Source organism: Centrocercus urophasianus, unplaced genomic scaffold (assembly GCF_019232065.1).
Source record: "Centrocercus urophasianus isolate 14NV4802_14NV808 unplaced genomic scaffold, USGS_Curo_1.0 seq_18, whole genome shotgun sequence".
Classification (NCBI taxonomy): Eukaryota; Metazoa; Chordata; class Aves; order Galliformes; family Phasianidae; genus Centrocercus; species Centrocercus urophasianus.
The window spans coordinates 15,699,118-15,725,802 of record NW_024884733.1 but is presented as its reverse complement, the minus strand read 5'-3'; the positions used below and the strand labels follow the sequence as shown (position 1 = coordinate 15,725,802).

The following is a 26,685-nucleotide window of genomic DNA, read 5'->3' as shown; positions in this document are numbered from 1 at the left end:
GACACAAGTGCTACATTAAGAATGAAAACACCATGGTCATGCCACTCAACTTTTGTCATTTTAACTGTTGTAACTTGCAGTAAATACATGCATGACAGAAAAACAAACTGCACTACAGTAATATCTGTTTAGTTATCTTAACAGTAATAAAATTGATTACAACCACTGTACCTGGAACACTTGGCCAATACCTCTACCTACATTATTCTTAAATGTAAGTAATAACTTTTTTTAAAAAAGAGCCAAATTTTCTTCTAACATGCTGAAAGGTTTTAACTCTCCTGTATACTACTGGCTTTTTCCTAGGCATATAGCAAGCTTTCTAATAAAAAGATGACATGAAACAGTATTAAATAAAATGCAGGTGCTTGCAGTTTCAGAATAAGAGGCAAAAAACTACACAGTTCACAGTACAATTGACACTTTATTCCATTGTGATGGGGATATATAGTATTGAAACTGCAAGAGTCAAAAAGGGAAAAAAAAGTGCAAATCTCTATTAGAACAGATTATGGAATGTGTTGATGTTTTTGGCACAGAAAGTGGGAAACTATGTACTGCAACAAGGTTTTAAGTTTAATGAAATGTAACACTTCTGTTTAGTAGTCGTATTTGTGCACTGCAGAACAATACAACATAAAACAGTGACTAACAATTCACATGCAGCTCTATACAAGTTACATCATACATCCAGTTAAACCTTTTCTGAAAATACATGAGGTCCAATTATACTTTGTTCACAATCACTTAACAAATACCATTCTTTAAGCAGTCTTATCTTTTCAGTTTCCTTATTGATAAAAACAAAAATAGCGTCTTAAAAAGTAAATTATTTTCTCCAAATAGTTCCACATGAAAGCTGGTATTTTATGTTGAAGTAATTTGGCTCTGCTTGATTAATATAATGTTCAAGAAGCTGAATGACATCAAAAGCTGATTTTTCCCATATTTTATCTCCAATTTACTGTGAGCAAACAGAAAATCAGATTCGTTGTTCTGCATTTCACTGAATGTTTATTTTTAAAACTCAGCTTGGTGGTACTTATCACCTCTGTACCTATGACCTCTGGAATTCATCCAAAAATCAGAGAACAGCTTCATACAGTGGCAGCTATTTAAGACCAGAAAGGAGTGTATTAGCATGAAAACAACAAAAATGCCGAAATGGAAGCATTTCAGATTATCCTCTAAGTACAGTACACATTCACATTTTCATTGCAGAGAGAGATACTGTATTCACATTTTGTTGAAGAGAGAAACCCACATATCACAGCTCTTCCTGCACTAGCAGTAAAGATAATATCGTTTAAAGACCTTTAATGCATATTCTAGCTCTTTCATTTGATCTAAGCTAAACTGCTTGCTCAAAATGAAAAAACCTCTGACGAGTAAATTCAAACCCCACTGCTGAGCTATTAACCACAACATCTTATTCACTGACCGGCTATGTCATGCAGCCTGACAGTTGTTATCAAATGTTTTCTGTGGGCAGTTCAGTGTCTCATCTCCTTTTTGTTTGGTTTGGGATTTCATTTTATTATTTCTATCAGTCAAGGATGATGATTTACATCTGACATCTGAGAAATGTCCTAGTGACAGGATGCACAGGGTACCCATTAAATACGTACGTGCTACAGCAGGAACGTCCTTGCAAAGAAATTATTTGTTTGGACAACAGAAAAAGTAACAAACAGCAAGAAGCACTTGGCATGATTTTAGTTCTTAGTACCATACTGCAAATGCACAAACTGAAGTGCTTCAAGTGTTTTTGCTTTATTATAATGACATAATAAAGAACAATGCTAAAAGCAGAGAGGTAAGGGCAATTCCACTAACCAGCTTAGGTAACTTTGGGCATCAGACTAAGATTTAATTTTGAACTTTGTTATGAGCCTATAAGACAGAGACAAAGCACGTGTGATTTAAAGCAACCAAATCCTGCCCCTAAAGTCAGAAAATTTATATACAATTTGAAATCATCACCATAGGGAATTCAGATCCCTCAGCCATTCCCCTGCTCTTTCCATATACCAAAATGCAGCCTTGAAGGCAGGGAAATCTAACTAGCAACAGGTGAAAGACCAGCCTCACCTCTCCATGCCATGGGGAAACCAAGGAAAGCCACTATCACCCATTCAGTTGCTTTCAGAGACATAAGCTATGAGCGGTGTCTACCATATTTTGTCGTAAGAAGTGTCCTCCTTGTCAATCCCTACGTATACTGACACTCATCTTTCCAGCTCAAAGTAAGAGCAGACCCCTTAGTTTCTTCTCCCACCTGGCACTGACACAAGAAGGGAAGGAATTTAGGACAGTCTGTTATGGAGTGAACAACAAGGAGGCAGAAAAAAAACAACTGAAGTAGGAGAACTAAGGCAGCGGGAGGAAAATTTTCTTTGAGGCTGAAAGAAAAAAGCATTCATTATGCCACAAAAGTAGAAACTATAGTCTGAGGAAGAGAGCTTGAGGCATAAATGGAATGGATACCCCACAGCCCAGTGGTGGCACAGGACAACTCCCACTCCTGGATGAGATGATGGAGGAATCAAGGCAAAGGGATGGGAATGAGGTGTAACCAGGCTCAGGAGTATGGACAGGGCAGGAGGGATGGGGCATGTGGCCTTCATATGACAGCTCCCACAGATACGGATGTTTTAAGGTAAAGCTTGCCTTTAGACGGTCACAGTTAAATACTGCAGGGTTACTTTTTTGGCACAGAAACTCTGCTGAGTATCAAGTCATTTTAAAATGCAAGATGCTTTATCAGATACTTAAAGAGCACTGAAAGAAAGAGGGAAAGATTTCCCACTGCAACGTTTACATCCTTAGAGCTTGATCATGTGGGTCAGGCTGAAACCATGGTGCATGGGAATGGAGGAGACAAAGGGGAAACCTCGGGAGAATCCTTTGGGACAGCACACAGCCATAAAACCATTTTATTTGCTCGTCCTTGTCCTCTCTCTCATGACGCTTCTTGTCACCGCAGCATGCAGACAGTGCGACAGATATCCTGGTGGCTGACAGGATGTTTGCTCCACATTACTGCTAGGTGAGGTGAGAGTCGCACTGTGGAGTACCCACGGATGTACGTACTTGTGTTTCCTCCCTTATGACAGCGTGGAAAAACACGCAGGTTTCCAAAGAATACTGAAGTATGTGCTTGGTTAGTGCTATTTGCTGTGCTACAGACTGACTCCCCCTGCTCACTTCCGACTGTACCTTAGCGCCATGTCACAAGTGGTTCAGGAAAGGTGGAGGAGGTGCCTAGGAAGTTGAAAACATGTTCTGACTGTTTGTAAGTGTCCGGAGAGTTCCTGCTGCTGTCTCTATTTGGGAATTTCTCCATCCGTAGTTTACAAATGATTTAACAAGAAGCATGTGAATACAATGGGGTATGCTCCGCTTTACTGTGGCAAAAAAAAGTATGACTCAGTGGGTAAACATGTTGTGGAATTTGCTACAAAAAATGTATTTGTTTTAACTGAATACCACACTAAATATTCATGCAATTAAAAGTTAAGATGGTCATTGTTCCAAGGAAAACTACCCCAAGGGCAAATTACACATGCCAATCTTTCAGGAAACAATAGCTTCCCTTATTCATGAGCATAATCCAGGAATAACTGTCCTTCAACTCATTCTATCAGCCTTTCCTTTTGAATTTTGCTAGTATGTGGCCTTCAAAAGAGGAGAAAACAACAGAAAGGAGGAACAAATTAAAAAAAAAAAAAAAAAAGAGCAAACGAATAATAATTTTAAAAGCCCAAATTTTTTTGATTACTTTTTATAGCTTCAACTTTACTGAAAGCATCTGAGATCTTCATTTTTGTGGTCCAAATGTTCCCCAGGACCTGGCCTTTGAAGAAAACTCTTATTCTGTTGTCACCAACGTGTAAAACAGAGCATTAGCAGCAAAATGCCACCTGAACTTGCAGGTGATGTCCTGTGTGGCTGCACTGTGAATTCTTTTTATGTCATCCAAGTTTCCCAGGCAGGTACTGCCTTCAAATGCTCCTGTCAGAGGAGGCTTTTCCCAATGCTGCTACCTTGCATCTGAAACTAACAATGCCCAGCAGCAGCGCTGTGATATGGCTGAGACTGAGTGTAGACTACTGCCCACTGTTTCAGCTTCCCTACCACAGGAAATACCAAGTTCATGAGTCCCCTGAACTTTTTTCCGCCCCCACTGACACTTTGCATCATTGAAAGTGAGAAGAAACGGAGGTGAAAGACTAAAGGAATCAAAAGAGTAGATCAAGGAAGAGAAAGAAAAAACACAGGAGAAGGGAGCAGTGCAAAGACAACAGAGGTGCTTGAAGTGTTGAGAATTAGTTGGTCTTCTTAAAAATTTCACACAGGTAAGTTAGATTGCTAAAGCTTGGGGTTAGCCATTGTAATTTTCTTCTGCCAGCCCACAGGACTAACACACTTCAGAGTTATGTTCCCTCAATGAGAGCATACATCCACCTTAAATACCATCTGCAAGGACATCATAAAAATACACAAAGCAAAAAATTTGTAAACAAGGGTTAGTAGCACAGTGGTACAGTAGATTGTCAATAAAAACAATAAAAGTGTGGATACAGATTCGTCTACCTTGTGTGTAACATTATTGCCAGTTACAAGGGAGGGACTTCTGTAAACTCATAATTCTGAAGTTTTGTTAATAAGCACAGAGCAACAGGTCAGAGCCCCATCTACTTTCTCCAGTTCTGTGTTGGCTATTGGGATCAGCATGTGGTCCTTCAGTTTTTCAAAAACCTGTTTAGGAAAGGAAACGGCACAGAAACAATTACTTTTTACACCTCCTAATTTTCCCTTTTCCCTGAGTATTCAGAGTAGTCACGGATTGATCAGTGGGTGCCATGCTTCTCACTGTAATTCAAGCTAACATTTGCAGTTTATGTGGCCATTTGGCTGCGGCTCTCAGAGGGTTGCAAACATTAGTACCATTACTGCTTCCAGTTGGGCAGAAGAAGCACAAGGGGCACACAAAACCAGTGGAGACACACACAGAGCCCAGACCTCCCACCTTTTGAGAGCTTTCGCCATCTGCTATTTCCCATGGCAGGATGTCACTCTGTAAAGCACTGAATTTCAGTTCCCAGCCACTTCCCGGTGATGCTGGGATGCTGGCAGTCTCCCAGCTGCCCCCAGCACATCCCTCACCTTTGCGCTCTCTGGGTACTCCTCAGGGGCTCGGTGCAGCAGGACGTGCCCTTTGCTGGGAATGTTTAAGTAGATGCAGTTTGCGGCGGCATCGTCGGGCACCGTCAGCTTGTCGTAGCGGTGGTCGCTCATCTGTTGCATGGTCTGTCGGGAGACACAAAGCACGACTATCGACCAAACACTGTAGTGGGCCCAAATAAATGCAAGAATAGAGCCTTCAAAAAACACTCTAAGTACGATTGCCAAGCCAGTCAAGAGACATTTTGCTATGCAGCAAGGAGACCTGCTTTTATCTCTGCCTTCAAGGAAGAATCCACTAACCCTACCCAAGAACAGCAGTAGAAAACCTGTCAAATGGTTCCTGCAAGTGGCAGGATTAAGCAGGCTGCCCAACGGACAGTCAGCGGGGTCTTTTCCTTAAGCAGCGCACATTGAGTATGCAAACCTCCTGCTCACATTGATGAAAACTAGAGGTGCTCAGCCACCTTTGAAAAAAGCAGCCATCATTCAACACTCATCAAACGAGTATGAATTAGCACAAACAGGACAAGAATGGTTCCCAACTTGGATATCAGCCCAATCTTAACTCTTTTCAAGGACCTCGTTTTTGCTTTCCAAGCAGTTACTCTTTCACCAAGCACCTGTGCTGGGGAGCGAGATGACATGTCCGAGTTAATCCTCGTTCCCAAGGGGACAACACAATAACCTTGTCAGAACAGCAGAGCTGGTGGTTTTCAGAAGGTTGTTTTTATAAATATAAGGCTCATACACAAATTTGGACCCTGGCTGGAATTTCAGAGACACAGACTGTCAAGCACATGAGAAGCCTGAGATCCCAAGTTTTGGATTAGGCTCAACTTCTCAGTAAAGATGGAAAAAGCCTGGAGACAAGAAGCTTGACTCTCCATTGTATCATTCCAGCTTTACACCAGCTTCTCTGACAGAGACCTAGAATAAAGCAGAAGTGAACAAAGCCCAAAGCTTTGGCTCTGCCCAAAGCCTAAGCAAACTCAAGTGTTTCAGTTTCCCTCCTAGCTCTCCTTTGTTCCCACACACATTGCAAAGATCCGAACAGAAATAAAAGTCTTTTTTTTTTTTTTTTTCCAACTTAGAAGTACTCACATTAACATTATGTTAAAAATAAATCACTATTCTGTTAACAAAATTCTTCAAGGGAATTTACCCTTCTCAGCAAAACCCCACAGATCTACACCACATAGCAGACTTTGATCTGTGGCACAGTTAAATTTATCTTCAAATTATCAGCAGGGTCATTTGTACTACTACTCATTCATGAGAAATACCATGTGGAACCTAATTATAATAACTACTTCTAAAACATATTGTGAAGTACCAAAGCAGTACATACACACATACTGCTACAGCAATTCCTTTCTAGGTCTGGATGCATTTTTCATGTCGCAGTCTGAGTCATGCACATCCCATGGAGAACGTGAAACTGGTAATGAAGGATGCCACGCATTCTTGAGGAAGCGTTATCATTTCTTGTTCTTTCTTCAATTGTGAAACTCTCCTCAGTTCCCAAGGTCGCAACTACCTCCATAAAAGGTTGCTGTGCTTTGCTGAGAAGCAATCCTTGCATCTTTACTTCACCGGATGTGTTTTTATTACTGTATTCCATGTGTTTCACTTCCCTGTTTATGCATTTGCTTCCGTTACATTGCCGTGATGCATTTGTTCAAGCTCTCCTCGATGTTGCAGGCATACAGCAGCAGGTGACATGCCAGCAGAGCTGCTGTTGCTCTCCCTGGTAACAGCCTGCAGACTTGTCCTCTGCCCGCAGCCTCCTTCTCCTTCCTAACATAATCTGTTTAAGTCTGGATTAAGGGTTGTTGTTATTAAACCTGCACTGAAATATATGCAGCAGCAGAAGAAAAGCTACCGCCTGGATTTCACTCAACTCCCAGAAAGTTGTGCTTTCTCCAGACCTCGGTGGTGAAAAAAAAATTCTGTGCTGCAGGTTTTCTACAGAAAACAGCTCATTCATCAGAAATGTACTGACTCACTGGGTAACATTTCCATAATAAATTACAAATGAATTCTCAAATGGAAGGGTATGGACACATCTCCCATTCACTTCCTTCCATAAAATGCTTCAGTTAGGAACACTCACAGCAAATTGAAGCGAAGACCAAATGCAAGGCCCTAACTGTGCTGCAGGAAACACAAACCAGCCTCAGGAAAACTGAGCAGATGATGGCAAGGCATGCTAGAAGGATTGCTTTCAAGACTAAAAAGCTGGAAAGTGGTGGCTGAATTCATTTAGAAAGAAGCAAAGAAAAAACGAGCGAGAAAACAAGATACAGAATCATGGAATCTTAAGTCCACAGCTGCAGCAGTGGGGATGGGATCTGTTCACTACAGTATCACCCTAAGAAAGCAGAACTAGCATTCTGACAACACAAAATTGCTCTCTCTTCCTCACCTTTTAAAATAAGAAGAAAATCATATATGCAAGCTTTCATCTGTTTTAACAATGTCTGCATATTGAAGTAAAATTTCAAAAATCAATCTGTTGAGAGTGCGCAAAGGCAATAAACCCCAGACCTGTGCCACAAGGAGTCTATGAACAAAGCAGAAATGTGCAGAAATGATGCAACCAGGCTATTTTAAAGACTCGTGCTCTTGTATATTTCTATGGCAAAAAGTCACTGAGCACGTACAGCTGGCCAGACAGGGCTCCGGGGCAGAGAAAGAGATAAAAGCAAGGCTCTTATTTTTTATCAGATACTCCTGCAGAATACACATTTTTGGGAAATGAGCAGTTTACAAAGCCTGTAGCCCTTGCACAGTGCATCAGTGGAAGGCTGGCTTTCTGCCCACATGCATTGTATGACCAGCTATGTTAACAGTCAGGCATTTCCCGCATGCCTAGTTTTCTGGGAATTTTCTTCAGCCCGGAGAGGGTAATTTTCATTGCACATTCTCTCAGCCCTTAGTCATGCTTTCCTTATGTTGAAGTCATTCTCATAGCCTAAAATGCCTTTCCTATAGTTGTTTTTTTTTTAGTGTGTCCTCAGACAACTGAGGTAATGGATAAGCTAAATAATCCTAAATATGAAGCAGCATTATGAATGAAGGAAAAATGTGTATGTGTTCAGGGCCTATTATCTCAGCAGAGCTGAGATGACCACATGCACTTTTAAGGCAAGCCAGGCTCCACCATGCACTCTGCCCCCTCACTGGCATGCAGGGCCTCACTGCCATGCTTGGGTGAGGGATGCAGTGATCCCCCATATCCACACCCCCCCAGGCCAAGCCCAATGCACAGCATCTGCTATTCTTTGCAATGTCACAGCAAGCCCTGTGCCATAAACCAGAGATGCCTGGTTTTATAGGCATCTCTCACCCCTTCGTAGCTGTCTCTTTTCCAGGTGACAGCCATAGCTTGCTTACCTTATCTCTTTATCCAATACAAGGTATTTTACAGGCTACAGGTATTAGTTCACCTACTCCTCTTTCCTGAGCCTCTCCATCTCTGCTCTATCTTTCTTTGGATGAAGGGATTGTGCATGCAAAGGGCATGTGGCAGCCAACATACAGACACACCACAGCTTTAATTAGTGGCATAATGATGTTTTCTGCCTGGCTCTCAGCTTAGCTGACAGCCTCAGTGAGTAGCATCTTATTTCTGTGGTAACCATCAGTCAGGGCACATTATTTCATACGTGAAGTTCACTTCATCATTCTCCCAGCCCATGCTGGTCATCATTTTACATTTATCTACACTGACTTTCATTCACTGCTTTATTGCCCTGTCTCTGCTTCTTCAGTTCCTCAAGTTTGCCTCTTCATGTCTGGAGAAATCATCAATAGCAGAGAAGGAAAACAGCACTGTAGGGATGAAGAGGGGCCAGAGGGCCACGCTGCTGTTATGCCAGCCTGCCCATGCACTATGGCTCTACAGAGCACACAGTTTTCCAGCACATGGAGGCAACAGTGATGGCGAGCAGGTAGAGGGGCAGACCAGAGGGCAGAGCTGGAAGAGCCTGATCTGCTCACATGTCAGACCTGTCAGAGGAACACATACGCCCTGCCAACCGGGAGCTGCCCAGGCTGCACTGTGTCACTGGCAGTGACAAAGACGTGCTTAAAGGGACACCTGCCTCACCTTGTTAAGAAACACAAACAACCTAATACAGCACAGCCTATTCTATAAGTATACTTTCGAGTCTGGAACTTCCAAAAGACTCAATTCTCCAGCCTGTTTGCAAACTGAACAACGCCGACACTCAATTACACAGAAGAAATTCATTACAACACCCGACCTTAATTAAAAGAACCCACAAAGAGTTGTCTTATAAAGCAGCAGGCCATGCGGTGTGAAGACCTGTGTCCTCTGGGACACCCTACGCCCTTCACTTGTGAAGTAATGGAAAGTCAGAAGGAGCTGAAAGTATGCAATGTCTCACAGGACCTGATCCAGAGTGAGCAACTATGAGCTAAAGGAAAGTGTTCAGAATCTTAAACATTGACTAATTTTCCTATCTATAAGGCTGGGAGCAGCAAATGACGTCTCTGTTTCTGAATTATACTAAGGAGCAGGTTGACAGCTGTTCTCTGGATTTTATTACCTTCTTTGCTGCAGCATTACATAGATGTCCACACTCATCTGCACTTTCTGCTAATCCCCTACCTGAAGTTGTCCTCTTTGGATTATTAATATTAGCAATCTTTTCCACAGCAACCCTTTGTGATATCATAAATAGAGGATGATGACTTCATATGGGGAATAAGCAGAGATACAAATGATGAATTCTTAAGAAATAAGAGACAATATGTTTGTTCTAACTTTTGCATTACTAGAAAAGAAAGCCCCTGTACAGACAAGTGGTTGGACTTGATGATCTTTAAGATCTTTTCCATCCTGAGCAATTCTATGATTCTATGACAATAGCAAAAAGCAGCTTTTCTGAGCCTTTCTGTTCTGCCCAGGGGTAGAGGATGCGTTGTAAGCACACGGGATATATGATGCTTTCCCCTAGTTGCCCATTCCAGAGGCTCTTCTGCAGCTGGGACAGAAATTCCATAGCTTGTATGCAGGCACTGCACCCCTGTTGCAATGCAGGCTAACAGCACTCTGCTTCTTAAAGCTGGCACACTGCAGGGACTAGGGTTAGCCAAGCCACAGTGAGAACAAAAGGCATTTAATCATGGGGATGGGGTAACTCTGCCAACACTCTAGCAACTTCTTGCACCCAAGTCATTAAAAGCCCTGCTGTGATCACAGCTTTGGATACGGACCAAGGGCCCAGCTGCCCAAAAGAGACTTCCTTCTTTATGCTTACAATGTGGTTTTGGTAGGCCTCCCTTGGCCTCTGTCAAAACAGAGGAGTTGTTTTTGTAATAGTGTTCTCCGGGGAATACATCAGGAGATGAATGAACAGCACTGCTCCCAGCAGGAGATACTGCATCAGAGAACCTCTCAGGTACTCTGGGATCGCTACTGAGCTACTTGTGAGGGGACAGGGTGGCCCGGCCATAGACAAGTTCCTAAGCTGAAAGTGGTGCCCATCAGCACCATCCAAGTCCTCGCTCACCAGGGAAAGCAGAGGGACCTGTGCTCTGTGCCATCCAACAGGACTATGTGAGGGACACAAACACAGCCTTTCTAGTTCACAGCAGATGCTGGGTCACCGTTCTCCATGCAATCCTATAATTTGCCTTTGCTGCTGACCTGACTGGCTGGCTCTCATCTCCTGTCATCTGGGCCAGAATCTGGGTTGTGCCCCATGATGGGCAGCAGGGCACCAAGCCGTGCTGACAGCACTGTGCCCACTGCCCGGCCCCTCCAGCACCACAAGACTGGAGCCCAGAGATGACACTTCTGGAAAGCTCTTGGCCCCATCAACGGTACAGAACCCTCCCCAAGGCATTATCTGCCCAACAGCCTTGGCAAGCATTCAGCTACAGAATTACTGATGGGGTTAACTGCAAGAAAGAAATGTGCCCTGCGTATAGCAGAGGGAAGCTAATGTTTCAGATGTGGAAGCAAGGCAGGCCACGGTACTTTCTGTAGTTAATTTGCCTCTCTCTTTCACCAAGTTTCCTCGAGTGCCGCTTTTCAGCTGCAGCCCAAATAAATATTCTATACTTGCCAGAGCCTGAAGAGGATTTCATGGTAAGAACGTCACTTGTGATTTATTGCCTGCTCCTAGCATGTGCTCTATAATCCTAAACTCTGTGCACTCATTTTATAGTTCATTGGCAGTGCTCTCTGTTACACACACTACACTAAGCTCATGATAAACTGCGCTCTGCAATAAGCACCAGATTTCATTTATTCTCTTATTTTTAAGGAATTGTGTGGACATCAGTTGCAATGGCAAGAACAATCAAGAAAAACTGCTGCCTTTCAAACAAAAAAACCCTATTTTAAATATAAATGTTAGCCTAGCCTAGCACTACAGCTCACTTGTTGGCCACCAAGACACACTGGAGGACAAAATGCCTTGGGGAGGGTGCTCAAAAGCAGCTCAATTGCTTTTTTTGCTCAACAGGAGTTCCAGTGCAGAAGGCAGCCACCAAGGAGAGGCTCCTAACAGCAGTCTCCTACAGCAGCCACACTGAGAGCTGCCTCAGGCAGGTGACCCAGAGGGAGCCCAGGGACAGTGGGGCCACACAGGGCTGGAGGAGAGGTGGACAGGCACTGCTATCACTCCATTCACTGGCCAAAAGCCAGGCAGCAGCTGTTAATTCTCAGTATCAACACTTTATAGAAATTGCAGTTTTATTTCCACAAGGTTGCAAGACATTGATCACTTACTGCAATATTTTTTCATCAGAGGTAAGTGAACAAACAGAAAATTCACTTGGGTCAAAAAGCAGGAATTCAACAATTGGAGAAAGCTGCAATACGCAGCACTACCACTGCTAGCATTTCCAAGGGAGATGTATTACTTACATGTTTTCAGACAATTTCTCTGAGAGCTCCAGCTCGCAGCATGTGAGCAGATGTAATTGCACACGTGAACATGCTACTCAGTCTTTGATTCACAGAAATACACTGAAAACTGGCATAACTGATATATTTTTTTAAACAACAGACTGCTAGTTTATCTTGTCAATGAGCACATCCTCTTCAAAATAAATCTGTTTTCCACTGTGCCTTGATTAATGGTGATATCTACTTGACGGCTAGTTATCAGCATCATTTCATCAGTTTATCCAAAAAATATTTTTGGCTACAACAGCTACATTTATGCACTGCAACATGATTAGCCAAGCTGGGCAAAAAGCCTTAATCAGAACGATGAGTTCTCAGATTAGTGCTGGCTCAGGTTCCAATTGCAGCTCTGAGCAACCAGTATTGTACTTGAATTTTGCTCATGTTTATAAACACTCTATACAAGAGTAGGGTTGTCTGGATATCTGCAAACTCCATCAGGCTGCTGCTCACGAGGTGTTTTGAGCCTGAGCCTGAATATCTGGGATTGTGCATATTTCACAGAGAAAGATGCAGGGCACTTTCCACCCCAGACTAAATCAATCTCACAGCATCAGGAACATCAGACCTTTTCAACCAAAGCCATTTGTCATAAATTCCTCAGGGCAGAGCAGAGGCTGGGAATGTACTCCCAGAGCTTCGTGCAGCGATTTCTAATGAGACAGTAACTTCCACAGCACGTTCAAGTGAACAAACAGACTTGCAGCCACTGCAAGCCACGCGGGGATCCACAGGACTGTCCTCCTGTTTCCTCCTGTTTGAGAGCAAGCTCCCTACCTTCGCTCACACTCACTGCTCATCAGAGCAACCAGGCTGCTATCCTATTCCCTCATAGCCGTCAGGCTGCAAATGTAAGGCAGCCAGGATCACACTTTCCCCTCCTCCATAATTCAAGCAGCATCCTGCAGGGGAGATCCTGAGCAGATCTGAAAAGTTGGTTTTATCTCAGCAGGGCACTAAGATATTTTAAATCCTCAACTGTCAGAAGAGAGAGAAGGAAAAACAAACAACAAGTCTCTGCTGAGCTCTGATGGAATAAATGATGCTGTTGGGAAATGTAAAGTCCTAGGATTATGCCCATGAAGGGAATTCATAAAAATTGGTAGGTAAATATGCAAGAAGAAATCGCTGCACAGCAATAAGAATGAGAAAGTTTTCAGGCTTCCATCTTGCAGACAATTACAGATGTATCAAAGTAATAAGTAGTTTGCAGAAGCCAAGGAGGTGTATGCACCACAAATGCAGGATCGGTTCCAAAGCTCTTTAGGATGAAGTGATGTTAATATCAGAGCTACATGTTACTCCCATAGTACATATTCTGTGTGGCACAGATTCAGATTGGTAGCCTTGGGCACCAATAGCATTGCTGTTTTTTAAAATAAATTTTGTATAATTAGAGCAAGAGACATAAGTCAGGTTGAGTAAGGTGCCTTTCAACTGAGGACTGCAGAGGGCTTTCTCACTCCAGCTAAGCAGAGCTACTTCCACTCCTCCCCACGTACAGCTGATTTTGTCCATGCATTAGTGATGACACTGCATCACTGAGGCTTCTGCAAAACTGAAGAACAATGCATGCACTTATGTTCTTATTTAGTGGCAAAGTAATAAGTGTAATCAGAAGCTGAAAATGTGGGACTTGCTGTCATCACCAATAAGTAAATTTTGGTTAAATCTTTAAAGGCAAGTACTGATTAAAAAAAAAGCTCCAGTGCTTTCAGACACACTCTGATTTACCTGCATATCAAAACAAAGAGCACAGGATGGCAGGACCCAGTCTGTATCACAGAGACAAACTCCCTCAAGCTTCACACCAGGTAAAGCCATGGCTACACTTTGCTGTTTTGGTGCTTCGGCACAAGCTTCTGCTGCAAAGCATCAGTGCCTGCAGCTGTGCTATCAGGCTGGAGCAGAGATGCTAATCTCTCAGGTTACCTACACATGTAACGAGATTCATGGCCTCAGGCACCTCTGTGCCCACATCTCCAAAATGCTCTGTACACATGCAGGGGAAGCCACTGAGCTCAGTACAAACCACAGCAGCAATTTCCCATGAACCATGACAGTGGTAGCGCAGTGCTGACCTGCTGCACAGTGTGTTACTGGCTAGCAAGCCTGTCAGCAAAGAGATCCAGATTCACAACCTCACTTCAAACTGAACTGTTCAAAGCCTTGAGAGAAGGGCAAGGCTCAGGTGAACAGCTCTCCCTACTTTCTGCTGGAGCCTCACTGCTATGACATGACATCCGGATGGGATCCGATAGGAAAAAGCAAAATGAAAGGACCTTGACTCTGCAGCCACCTGGTGGAGGGATGGGGAGCTCTGGCCCCCAAGCCCTGTGGCTGCAGTGACAGAATTATTTTACCCTGTGAAAAATGCACACATGGGCCATTCGTACAACTGGGTCTATTCCCCTCTCCCTCCTCCTGCCATATCTTTTACATCTTCTCTGGCAATTTTAAAAGCCACATGTTCTAACAGCAACACCTGAAATAAAGACAGAACCACAGAGTGGTTTGGCTTGCAAAGGACCATGGGCTTCACTTTCTGCTGGAGCAGGTGATTCTAATGTCTCCTACTGCTCTGATGATATCTTCTTCCTCCCTCCTATCAACAAATTGTCACTTTCAGACAATAGAAGTGTAAATAATAACCCACGTATTCCATTTTATAAACTAATCTACGTAGCTTGAGCTAAATTAATATCACTGTTCTCTTACCCAGTATAAACATACTCTCTGGCTTGTATATACAAGGCAGGCACCGATTTCCTCTTTCATTGATGTGCACATATTTAAAACCCCAGCATCCTTGAGCAGAGATTAAAAACTAACCAACCAAAGTTTGCCGTTTAAAGAAAATTTTCATATGCTCTTTACCTTGAGGGCTTTCTGTGCAGCTTCACTTGACCCGATAGCAATCAGATTTGGCCCAGCCATGCTGCAAAAACTCTTCAGATGCAAAGAATCATGAACAGGGACTGTGGAGACAGCATAATCCTGTGTGGGAGCAGAAAATGGGTACTATAAATATTTTTAAGCTGTCCTATTTCCTTAATTATATTGAGACATTCCATAATTAATCATGTTCTCTACAAATTAACAATAGCAACGTATCCCAGAGCACAGTGTCAACTGCTTATGTATGACATACCCCTCTGGACCAGCTTGCCTAATCTTGTGCACTGGAGTAAAATCCAGAGCACATTTCAAACAATACTGTTATTGCAGCTGTGAAGCAATACGTTACAATGTGCAATCAGACGGTACGTACATAAAAACTTTCCAGGGACCTGCATTAAGAACAAGGAGCTGACAGATGAGAACACTAAGAACATGTCAATATCCTTTCAGTCTCCTACTACCCAAGTTACTTTTATGCAATGATTCCCCATTTCAGATGCAATTACAGTATACTAAGTCAGAGGATGCTTACACTTTTTCATTTTTTTCATTAATTTCTACTTTTTAAAAAGAAATTGTAAGAAAACCATTTACAAGTATGACAAGCATCTTAGCCAGTACAATTTTTCAGAGGACAACTGTGCTTCCTGTAGCACAGGTCAACCTACAGACCTTAAATGTGTCAGCCAGAATTTCTGCCCCACGTTGATTTGTCCGCTTGGAAAGGCCTACAAAAAATTCTCTGCCTAGAATGAAAAAACAAGGAATGAAACAATTACAGATTTTATTCTTTAGCAGCTCCAGTCAAACAAACCAGTTTCAAAACCAATCAAACAAAATCAATTTCAAAACCGGGCCAACTTTAGAGACAATCTGAGGCAACCATTAATGGATATAATTTCCTATCTTTCCCTTCTTAAGCTGAACCATAAAACTCGGTTCAGGAGTACACAACCTACAATCCCAAGCTGATAATGCAAATCAGTTATCTTCTTCCACACAACAAGTTTTGCTGGAAACACAAACAGCTTCCCCTCCTAACGAAGTGCTCATGGAGCCAGGCAAGAGAACAGCTGGGCTGGATTAGCACAGCTCTGATGGGCGCTTCCCCCTTCCTCTGAGGTCTCCTCTGGCCTCCAGACAGCTCTGCCGGCACTGACTCCAGGGGAAATGGGCCAGCACAGGACCTGCACCATATTAGGAAGACCTTCCTCCTTGGCCCGCCACTTCTGGGACCCTTCCTGTCCCCCTGTGACCTAAGACAAGCAGCCAGCCTGCTGTGATGCTGATCAGAATGAACAGGCTCATTCGGCACAGGTGGGAGCAAGCGTACATGCAGCTGATGTGAGAAAATGCCTAATGGGTTTAGTGACATAAAAAACACTGTCAGTATCTTCACCCTTGAAGTCAACCACGCATAAGAGTTGTCTAGCACATGACATCTGGCAGGCAACTCTGCCGCTTTCTCCATAAACTAAAAGGCGTTTTTTGTATTTGATTCACTGAACCAGTGACAACTGCCTGCATCAAGCTTCACAATTCCTGAAAATGAGTCTGTGTGAGCATAGCTGCTTGTAATAAGAAATATGAAACAACTGCAGGCAGCTGACTATTGAAAGCATGTTTCTTATTGGCACTTTACAAGCTAAAATAAAATTTGTATGCACAGTACCGTTCTTTGTACTGTGTGTACTGCTGCTTCATTTATTCAGGCATTAGACAGGACACTGAGGGCTGCACTGAAAATTAATCTCTCCGCTACCTACGTGACATTTAGCAAACAACTGATTTAACAAGCCATACGAACAACACTTTATTGTGCAGACAACAGATAACATGCTGTCTTCTAAGCAGAATATTTAAACAGCAAATTTACTACACTGTACCTGTAAATAAGACGTCTCCACCATCCAAGGTTGCATTTTCATCTACCATCTCTACCATGTTGAGGTTAAGACTTTCTAGTACTCTCTTCATGGCTTCAACCTGTTCAAGAAAAAGTTGTTTAGAACACACTTTGCTTGTATCATTGAAAAACTTAAAATAACCTACATGAAATATTAATCTTTAGTAAAAACGAAGTTCTGTAACAAACCAATAGCCAGCTTGACAGCAGAGCCCCTCATCCCTCACCCACCACAGCTCCCAGACCTCCTGAATGGGGTGCCAAGCAGCCAGGGTTGGGCCATCACCTTTGCAGAGAAACCACATCCAGTGGTACATGTGGTCCAAAATTTATGTTAACTCCAGTTCTCTCCTGCATAGCAATGCTCTCTCTTGCAAATGCTTGTCCCTTAGATTTGAGCAGGAAAGAGTGGTGCCAGAGAAGTGATGTTCTCTCCTTCTGCCACACTCAGGCACAAGACACAGCTCTGTCAGCCACAGAAGCAGCTCTACCCTAGGTCTCCCCCGTCAGCCAGTGAAAGAAACTGGCGTCAGTAAATATTCATTTTCCTTATAGTTTTCCAACTCTACTGAGTGCCCGTTCTCTCTGCATCATGGAGCTACTACACCAGAGAACTTCAAGACTTTCCGTTTCTGTGCGCTCTTTGTGTGTATTTCACTTCTGCATGTTGTCTGTGCAGTTGTTTGCTGCTTTGCAAGCTGCTGTCAGGAGGTAAGGAATGCACCAGGGACACCATCTTATCTTGGATTTAATTTGATCTCTGAAGCTGACTCTTTACCGCATTCATATTTCACAGTTGCTCTATAGGCAAAGCCCAGGACAGCCTGAGGTTGAGCAGGATGAAGGCAGGTCCGTGGGCCACCTGTAGAATGCCGATGAGTTACACTGAAGGCAGAACCACTGCCATGTTCTCTCTGGCACCAGCAAGATTTCTTTTTCTGATAACAGAAGACCACAAGAGAAAGCTCCCAGCAGCTGCCAAGCCAGAGGTTGCCCTGGCCCCTGCCCATTGCCTGCACGTGGGCTATGAAGCCTTTCCTGCACTCAGAGGATGCAGCAGGCATTTCAGCCTCTGGCCATAGACCACCACAACGCGTTGCCCTGCAGAACGAGCGACCACATGCCTTGGCTATTCCTGGTTACCAACACAAACAAAAAGGAAAGACTGCTTCATTCTCTGCACCACCCACTACTATAGGTGGATGTGGAGTACGCGCAGCCGCATCTGTCTGTACCAGGCCTTCAGTCACCTGTCCGAGGCACCTACAGACCACAGCATTGCAACAATGTGAAACACTCATGCTGCCTTAAGAAGTGACCCGGATGCAGTCAGCAGTGCACCTCAGCAAAGGTAAGGGGGGGAGGAAGCAGTGAGAGAACAGGAAGGTGGGTACAGTCAGCAGGGCTGGAGCGCATCTCCAGGCAGGTGCTGCACACAAAGGTGCCTGCAGCTCCCTGGGCACGCAGCACTCAGCCACACACCGTTAGCAGCCCCTATCTTGGAGAACCAATTGAGCAAAGCACCCAGCAGATGAGGATAATGGAAGGTAAATGCTGACTTGGGGTTTGTCGTTTCAGCCATACGTTTTAATTACCAGATGCTGATTACAATTTAACCACCAGGCTACGTCAGAAATGCCTTGAATTGTTTCCTTATTTAATTTGCAGAGGTTGATGCAGCTGCGGCACAGACATTACGGAAAGTTATTGCATCTAAAAAGTTGCCCAGAATCACAGAAAACTGCTTTAATTTGCTCAGTGATTGTTCCAAGTTTTGAAGATATACATATACGTGATGCTCAAGATGATTTTCTCCAACAGTTGAGCTCATTTTAACTTCTGAAACCACATTTAAATTAAAAAAAATGACTGCCACATAAATAGTTGGATCTTTTTTCCACCATGGGTGCTAATGCATTCATGTCTATGGCTCCACGTTTTGTAGAGCTTTTATGCAACCAGCAGAAATACTGGGAGACTTAATTGGAAAGTAATGTTCACACGGTTGGTGACATATGCTAAGAATATCTTTCAATATCCACAGCTTGTGTAAAATAAAAGTCTCAAGTTACTGGGGTTTTTTTGTTTGTTTGTTTTCTTTCTATGAGCAGCACCAGGATCTTCATTCAGTAGAAGCAGAAATGAAAAAAGAAGCACAAAGAAGACAGAAGGGAAGACCTGACATTGTTGAAAAGACTGCCAAGAAAAGAGAATTTGTAAATATAGAATTCTGGAAAAATAAAACCAAAACTTACAGCCCTTCTGCCTTTGCAAACAGCTGAGTCACCTGCACAGGGAGAGCACAAACAGGCATCATCCCTACCATGACATTTTCAGAGCAATACTGCAGCCTTGCATAGGTTCTCCCATGCAGCGTGTTCAAGGTAAATGTTAGCGATCAAGGACACATGGCTGTCTTGGAGACCAAGCATACCACACAACAGAATGACTGAGCTGATAGCTACTGCAGTCCACACAAGCTGCTTGTTTGTATCTCGTTACTGCAAAAGGGAACTGAGAGCATGGCTCCATCCCTAAGCCTTCATGAGAGCACTCCCAAACCAGGAAGGATTGCTGTCACTTTTAACACAGCTCCTACCCAGAGAAAGCATTAAGATGCCATCTCTGGCTAATGAGGGACAATTGATTGCTACCCTGAAGTTAAAAATAGGGAGGCAGGGAACAGGTTTGATTTATCCTCCTTGCATTTCATTCTCCCAGAACAAGTGATACCAGTTTTTATGAAACATGGACCCTTAAGGCATATGGGTGTGATTTTATAAGAAAGACAAAATCACAGAGTTAGCTTTGATTTTGAACAAACCACCACCTCTTGCTTTTTTTCCCAGGAGAAAAGTGAAAAAGGTGGATGGACAAAGTTCTCTGTGAAGCCACACTACCCAGGAGACAACAGTAAAATACCTTCAGTATTTAGAAATGAACTGACTACAAGCATATTCACAATGAGGAAGACTTGGCTTTTTTTTTTTCTTTTTCAAAGCAGATGAGAAGAAAAGTCACCTTCCCTTACTCTATCTCCTTTATTTGAAAAATAAAACCCCAGGTAGTCAGAGTTGTAGCACACAAAGAAAACACTCATCTGTATCGTTTAAGATTTCTGTATCATATTATCTCAGGTCAGCTTAAGGTTTGTAACACAATATTGGGTTTTATTGTAAATGTACCCATTAGTACATCAGTTGAGTGTTAAAGCTTGTATGCTTTGTGTAGTGATATTTTTTCTAATAAGCACATTCCTGGTGTGAGACGGGATGTGTCTAATCCATAACAAAGCTGATGGAGAGACAATGGACTTCAGCCAGCTCAGTTCTGTTTCAAGGAAAGAGGACAATAACTGCATTTGACATTTATAAGAATCTAATTTCCTCGTGCTTTACAAATGGAGCTCATTACTCTCCAGACTGCTGGTTCCACCAATTATTGTAACTGATGTGCCGGGATTTTTCCTTCTCTATATTAGTATTTGATGCACTCTCACTGAAGGCTGTTTCCTTAATTATTTACTGGCATTCTGTGCACTAACCACATTATGAGATTCATGCAACTGACAATAAGAAGGATCTTTTCAAAGGATGGTGGAGACAAGGAAATGACTTTGCAAGAGGGGCCTGAACCCAGCGCTGAGCTACAAAACATGGGCTCATTCCAGCAAGAGCACCCCAGCAGGAAAGCTGCCTAGTTAACACCTGGGCTGGTTACTGGGACATAGGCATGGCTTCCCCAAGTTTCCAAAATGCTACTGAGTGCAGGGGTACCACTGGATGTGGGCAGAAGCTGTGTGTGGTACAAAGGAAGTAATCCTTAATGACTGCAATTACCCATCTGCCTTTGTCTCTGAGCCTCTGAGTTTTTGGTGAAAGGGGGAAGATGTCTACAGATCTGTTTCAAACGAAAAGATGCAGAGAGATTCCAGGGCTGCAGATCATCCAGTGAACTACTTATTAAATTAGGTTTCTAAAATAGCACAGTTCAGCTTTAAGTGCTAACAGCTTGGTTCTCTGGAGACCACAGCCTTCACTAAAAGGCCTCACAGCCCAAGAAACACTACTTCACTGTCTCCTGTAATTTTACATCCACCATCATTTTCTCTGGTGTGGTAAATTACAATTACTGGGTTTCAGTCTCCACTTCATTGTCTTTTAAACTATTATTTATAGCTATGCCAAGCAAACGTCAGACTCAATATATTCAAAAGTTATATTTTGATATCTCTGAGGTGACTGTTTCGGGAGCCATTAGTTCTGAGTTCACAAAGTTCCACTGTCAACATATAAAGCATTTTTCAGCAAGTCTCTGAGTGAGAAATATAAATAGAGATGGACAAATCTGGAGCCAGGAAAGGGTAGACTTCAGCTCTGCAAAACCAGATACCAGTGTTGGTCACGATCCAGATCCTAGCCTGTCTGCATCTGCTCAGCTGGGAGATGAGAGAAGTATGTCTCCTGCTGATGATAAGCACTGTCATTCTGGGTTTGCAGAGAATAAAGAAAATAAGCAGCACTGTAATAGTTTTGAGCTTTTTTGAAAAGAGAAACCCACTACCAGTTGTTTTCTCACTTCAAGTAAGTGAGATACATACCCTAGTGTATACTGATCTCAGAAATCAGTGGGATGCAGGTTATGGAAGAGTTTCCAACTCCTGCTTCCAGCTTCGGTCCCTTCTCTGCTGACACCAGAAATGGCCCTGGCTCTTGGGATCTTAGCTAGGAAACACAGGAACAAGATGATGCTCCAGTGCATCCTCTAAGCAGATCAAACCATAAAAGCACTACGTGCTGGATAAGTAACATCAGCTCAGTCCCAGCAAGCAGCACCCAGCACTGCATGATAAGGACATCCTGTAGCTGTTACCACCTGTGCCAGTTGAACTGCAGTTTGCTTTGACAAGTGATTCAGGGATCTCCTAGAAAGTGGAAGGTAACAAAGATGATAAAGGGCCTGAAGCACCTCCTGCATGAGGAAAGGCTGAGAGATCTGGGGGATGTTCAGACTAGAGAAGACCGAGGGGATCTGATCGATATTTACAAAAATCTGAAGTGCAGGAGGCAATTGGGTGAGATCAGACTGTTTTCAGTGACATGTAGTGATGGGATAAGGAGCAATGGCCAGAAAACAGAATGTAGGAAGTTCCACATAAACATATGCAAGAACTTCTTCACAGTGGCAGCAATAGAGCACTGGAACAGGTTGCCCAGAGAGGTTGCGGAGTCTCCTTCTTTGGAGATATTGAAGACCCGTCTGGACACCTACCTGTTTGACCTGCTATAGAAAACCTGCTTTAGGGGGGGACTGGACTCTATGATCTCTAGAGGTCCCTTCCAACCCCTGCAATTCTGTGATTCCCCTTTCCACGCATGCAGGGACTCTGTGTGGCCTCCTCCTCTTTCAGGAAGGGGGGGGAGATGTGAAGACCTGCAGCAGCGAGCTGCACAGCAGCATGTTACGGGATGACATAGAATAGGGATGCTCCTGAAGCACCCCTATAGATTCCATCCAAACATCACATCTCTGACAGCTCTTTGGCAGCACAGGAGGAGAGCTCCAGCCTGGCACATTTCAGGAGGTCCTATGACCATCCCCTCCCCCAGGTGCCCTAAGTGCTGGTGCCACATCTGCTTGCACATATACTTGCATGCACCAATGCAGCAGGCATCTCTAATCTCATGCCCACTCTCTGGCAAAGAAATTGCAACAGGATGACTCAATAGGAAAAAATACATAATATGGATATTTCTCATGAGTGATATTACAGGATTTCAAATCTTTATAAAAAAAACTGCATTTGGAACCTGGTTGTTTTAAGTACTTTTTCATGACTGCCATGAAAATAGATTTATGTAGATATAAGATGCAAGCGAAATGACCAAAAGTAATCCAGCAAGTTTCTACAGTCATCAGATGGAACACGTTGTGGAAGAGCTCTACCATTGGTCACTGTCACTCCATTAATTTGCAGCATCTTCAATGTAGTTACATTTGTACATATAGTAAAAAACACAACTAAATTGGATGCCCTTGATGTCGTGCTTTCACAGCTAAGCAGAATTGAAGTGCATGAGAAAACAATACATAGCTCACCAGAAGTAAAGTATGTCTGTCTCTGCCCTTTCTCTTAGAACACTTTGAAATGTAGAGATACCACTTCCCACAAGGCAGGAGCCAGCAAGCTGCTTACTTACTAGAAAAAGGCTGAAATTTCAACCCACAGCAAGTAGAAATAATTTCAATCAGAAGTAAATTGTTAACAGTGAAAGAATGCTTAAAAAGATTGAGATTCAAAATCACTAGAAAAAAAAAAAAAGGCTCACTAAGATAGGCATAAAATGAGGTTAGTGGAAAAGTTTAAGCAGCGTGAATGCATTGTCAGAGAAAAACAGCGAAGATTTTGCTGGATAAAGATGATGACATGAAATTTAAGTCGTACGCTGGCATGCTGAGAAAGTAACGTTCTAAATACTTTCTGCTTACAATTACAAAATGATCAATTGTTAAAGGTTGCACGGAGAAATATCTTCCACTCTGCCTGGACATGCACAGTGGGCCAAGAATGCACCTGGATAAGCCAAGCATTCATTATCTCCCAGACACTCAATATCCCATAATACCCACAGTGGCTGCCAGCTCCTTGTCCACTGTTGACCACACGCCATGTGCCCCATTTCACAGCTGAAAAGTATTTAAAATTCATGAAGCTTGTTGAAAGCTCGACTGTCACATTCTGCTCATTCCACAGGGTATGGGAAAGCCGAGCAGAAGGGACATTTCAGCTGGGGCTATTATGGCTCTTGAATAACCAATATTCTATTAAATTGCTAATAAACCTACTTGAAGATAAGTTGATCACAATCAAACCATACAGTAGCATTCCTTTCCTTTAACGCAGAGTTGTCAGGTTTCACTCTGTACTGTACTCCTGTTTCTGTGCCGTTTGTTCACGACTTGACACCGAGCATTCATGATGCTTACTTTGTCCCAGGCCATCTAAATGCCCTATTCTAAGGAGGCTGAAAGATCTTTGGCAAGGATAATACTCTGCTTATTTTAAGGTAGCAAGCTCTTTTCAAAGGAAAATCTACACTAAAGAAGTAAAAAATAATTATACCTCAACCAGGATTTTTTTTTTTTGTGTGTGTGTGTGTGTAACCTTTTGAAGGGGTGCTCACAGCCTGAATGCAGCAGTAAATACCACTGGGGCTTTCTGCAGAGGAGCAGCCTCTGGGGCTCCCATGCACCCGGTCAGCTTGGGTCTCGTCTGCATTTTCATTTCAGCGATTCATTTCCTCCCATCTTCACTGAATCTTAATTTTAACAAAGAAAATAAATATAAAAGACTTCTTCTAAAGACCCTCTAAGAGTGTTTGCTTTGCATTAAGATAGATTTTGCTGAGATTCCTCAGTTAATTGCCAAAATACTGGCAAAGCCCACTACCACCTTCTGATCTTGCTGTGAACGTACCATTTTGCCAAGAGGACTCCAAATCTTGTAACTTCTAACAGTGAAAAGCATATCCATCTCCTTCTGGAAAGTGGATTTATAAGTTTCCATTTCTATTAAGTAATGCTGCTCTGCTGAGAAGCAGCTCCCACCCAGCTCCAGCCCGGCAGGGCCTGGTGGCAGTTGTTCCCATTCAGCTCTGAGCCCTCCTGCAATCCAAGGATTTCAGCTGCACGAATGGCAGAGGACCATCATCAGGAAGATCTGTTCTACCTCGTTTGTCAGCTGGGGAGCCACAGAGAACACCCAGCGGTTGCTACCAGGCCCGTGCTGCCATATGCCAAGGAGGGCAGTGAGGAGAAGCAGAGTCCCAGAAGCCAGCCTAGCTGTAGGAACAGCGACCATCTTCACAGGCAAAGAAAACGTTTTTGTTCACCTCCTATTCACTCAATAACTGGCCTTTCACCAAGAAACATCCCTTGTTATTTTATAACGAGGCCACAGGCAGAGGTTATACTAACACAGAGCTTTTCCCCCCTCTAATACAAGGTTTCATTCATGCTTTTAGAGAAGTTGACAGTCTTATTTTAGCAATACTAACGTATCTTGTAATGTGCCTGAAGCATCAAGACAAACATAACAGCAACTGCAGAAAATGCAAATTCTGACCATTTTCCTTCTCTCAACTAGTTCCAGTGATGTCCTACTGACTAGAAATAAAAGCAACATCTGAGTAGGAATACAGAAATTTGCTGATATTCATAAAGTGGAATCAAATCCTAGAAGACATACCAACCAGTCAGAGAAATCAAAATTAATACATCTCAGTGCCAATAAGCAAACTAGAAGTCATCCACTGAACAAATTGGCCATCACAGCGCAAACAGTGACACTTCAACCTGAAAATAACCTCTAGAGATGTTATACAATAGTGACAAGCTTCAACAAATTCTTCAGCTTCAGAAGAAAATCTGCAGCAAGCAAAACTGATTACCCATTTCTGTCTGCTCTTCCTTGAGCTCAGACTGACAGAGGCAGTGGAAGGGCCTCATACGTGCTGCTCTTACATAAACTGCCCATCAGAAGCTTACAACAATTGAAAGGAAATGAGAGTAAAGAACAAGCACTGAAACAAAGAGCACATAAGAACACCCAGTAGTTGGTACATTCCCCTTGTAACTGTGTATTTTTATGAGGTAGAAATGCTCCCCCCATGCACAACTCCCCAGGGATCCCCAAAGCCACCACCAGCCTCAGCCACCAGCATTCTCACCACCTGCTCCCACAATCAAGGGTTAACTGCACACACAGGCAACAAAACATCCAGATCTCTACATACTTGAAAAAAGGAAGTTGCCACCTTTCACTGACACAAACCAGATGCAGGACTCAAACCCTGGGCAGGCAGCAGAGGATGAAAGCCTGACCCAACGAGGTCAAAATTCCCCCAAGATGCACCTTTCCATAGTGTATCATAACTGAAAAAATGCCAATATCAGTGATCCTGCAAGGAAGCCACTTCCGGGGCATGAGCAGGCACTCCGTTCTCCACCAAACAAGCTCTTACCTACTTTCTTGCATCCTGAGGCCATATTCTTTAATAGTGCTAAACACCATGTTCAGCTGAAAGTGCAGGACATCAGGAAGGGGGTTGTTATGTTTTGAAAGGAACACATTTCTTTGACACATCTGCAACTGAGTTACTACTGTCCTACTGTATAAACATATTTGCCTTTCCCAAACATAAAATACTAATGGATTTTAAACAACGGGAAACCACCATGCTTGCTATAAATGTACAGAGACAGTAGAAAAAAATGAAGAAAAGCAAGACAAGAGCTATGTAAAGGGCAACTTTTTAAAGATTCTACTTAATAAAAGCTCTTTCAGATATCAGACTCCTGATCCAGTCATGCTCCTTCAGAGAGAGCAAAGCTATCTCCCTTCACGTGTATAATTCTGTTCACTGTGCACATTGTAAGAGATGCAGCTTCACTGACATCCCACCACTCAGTCTTGAAAACAGTTACTTTGGGAAATATCTTCCTACAGACTTTTAAATACACATTAGAGATTAGGGTTTAAGCTATGATATTACTCAATAAGAGCTACTTTAAAAGAGGAGCAGATTGAAAAAGAACATAACCAAACTGTACAGGGTTAATCGAATGTGATGACCCACACTTCCTAATCACATCACCTGTACCTGAGGCAGCAGCTGCCTGAGTCTCACCACATCCGTGCTGGCATGCTTTGCAGAGTGGCTGTGACGCTGCTGATGAGTTG

At 43.1% G+C, this 26,685-nt stretch overlaps 1 protein-coding gene across 3 annotated transcripts in view; it reads right to left on the bottom strand.

The window, feature by feature from the left end:
• Positions 1 to 404: 404 nt before the first annotated feature.
• DDAH1 (dimethylarginine dimethylaminohydrolase 1) overlaps positions 405 to 26,685 on the bottom strand; it is a 51,063-nt gene continuing 24,782 nt past the window's right edge. For 2 of the 3 annotated variants that reach the window (XM_042819587.1, XM_042819589.1), the window contains exons 2-6: positions 16,924 to 17,023; positions 15,710 to 15,783; positions 15,014 to 15,133; positions 5,170 to 5,313; positions 405 to 4,761 (exon numbers count right to left, since the gene is read on the bottom strand). In XM_042819587.1, the coding sequence (XP_042675521.1) occupies positions 4,645 to 4,761; positions 5,170 to 5,313; positions 15,014 to 15,133; positions 15,710 to 15,783; positions 16,924 to 17,023 (555 nt within the window). In that variant the 3' untranslated portion in view covers positions 405 to 4,644. The remainder of the gene's footprint in view (positions 4,762 to 5,169; positions 5,314 to 15,013; positions 15,134 to 15,709; positions 15,784 to 16,923; positions 17,024 to 26,685) is intronic. The other variant, XM_042819588.1, reaches the window with a different exon arrangement.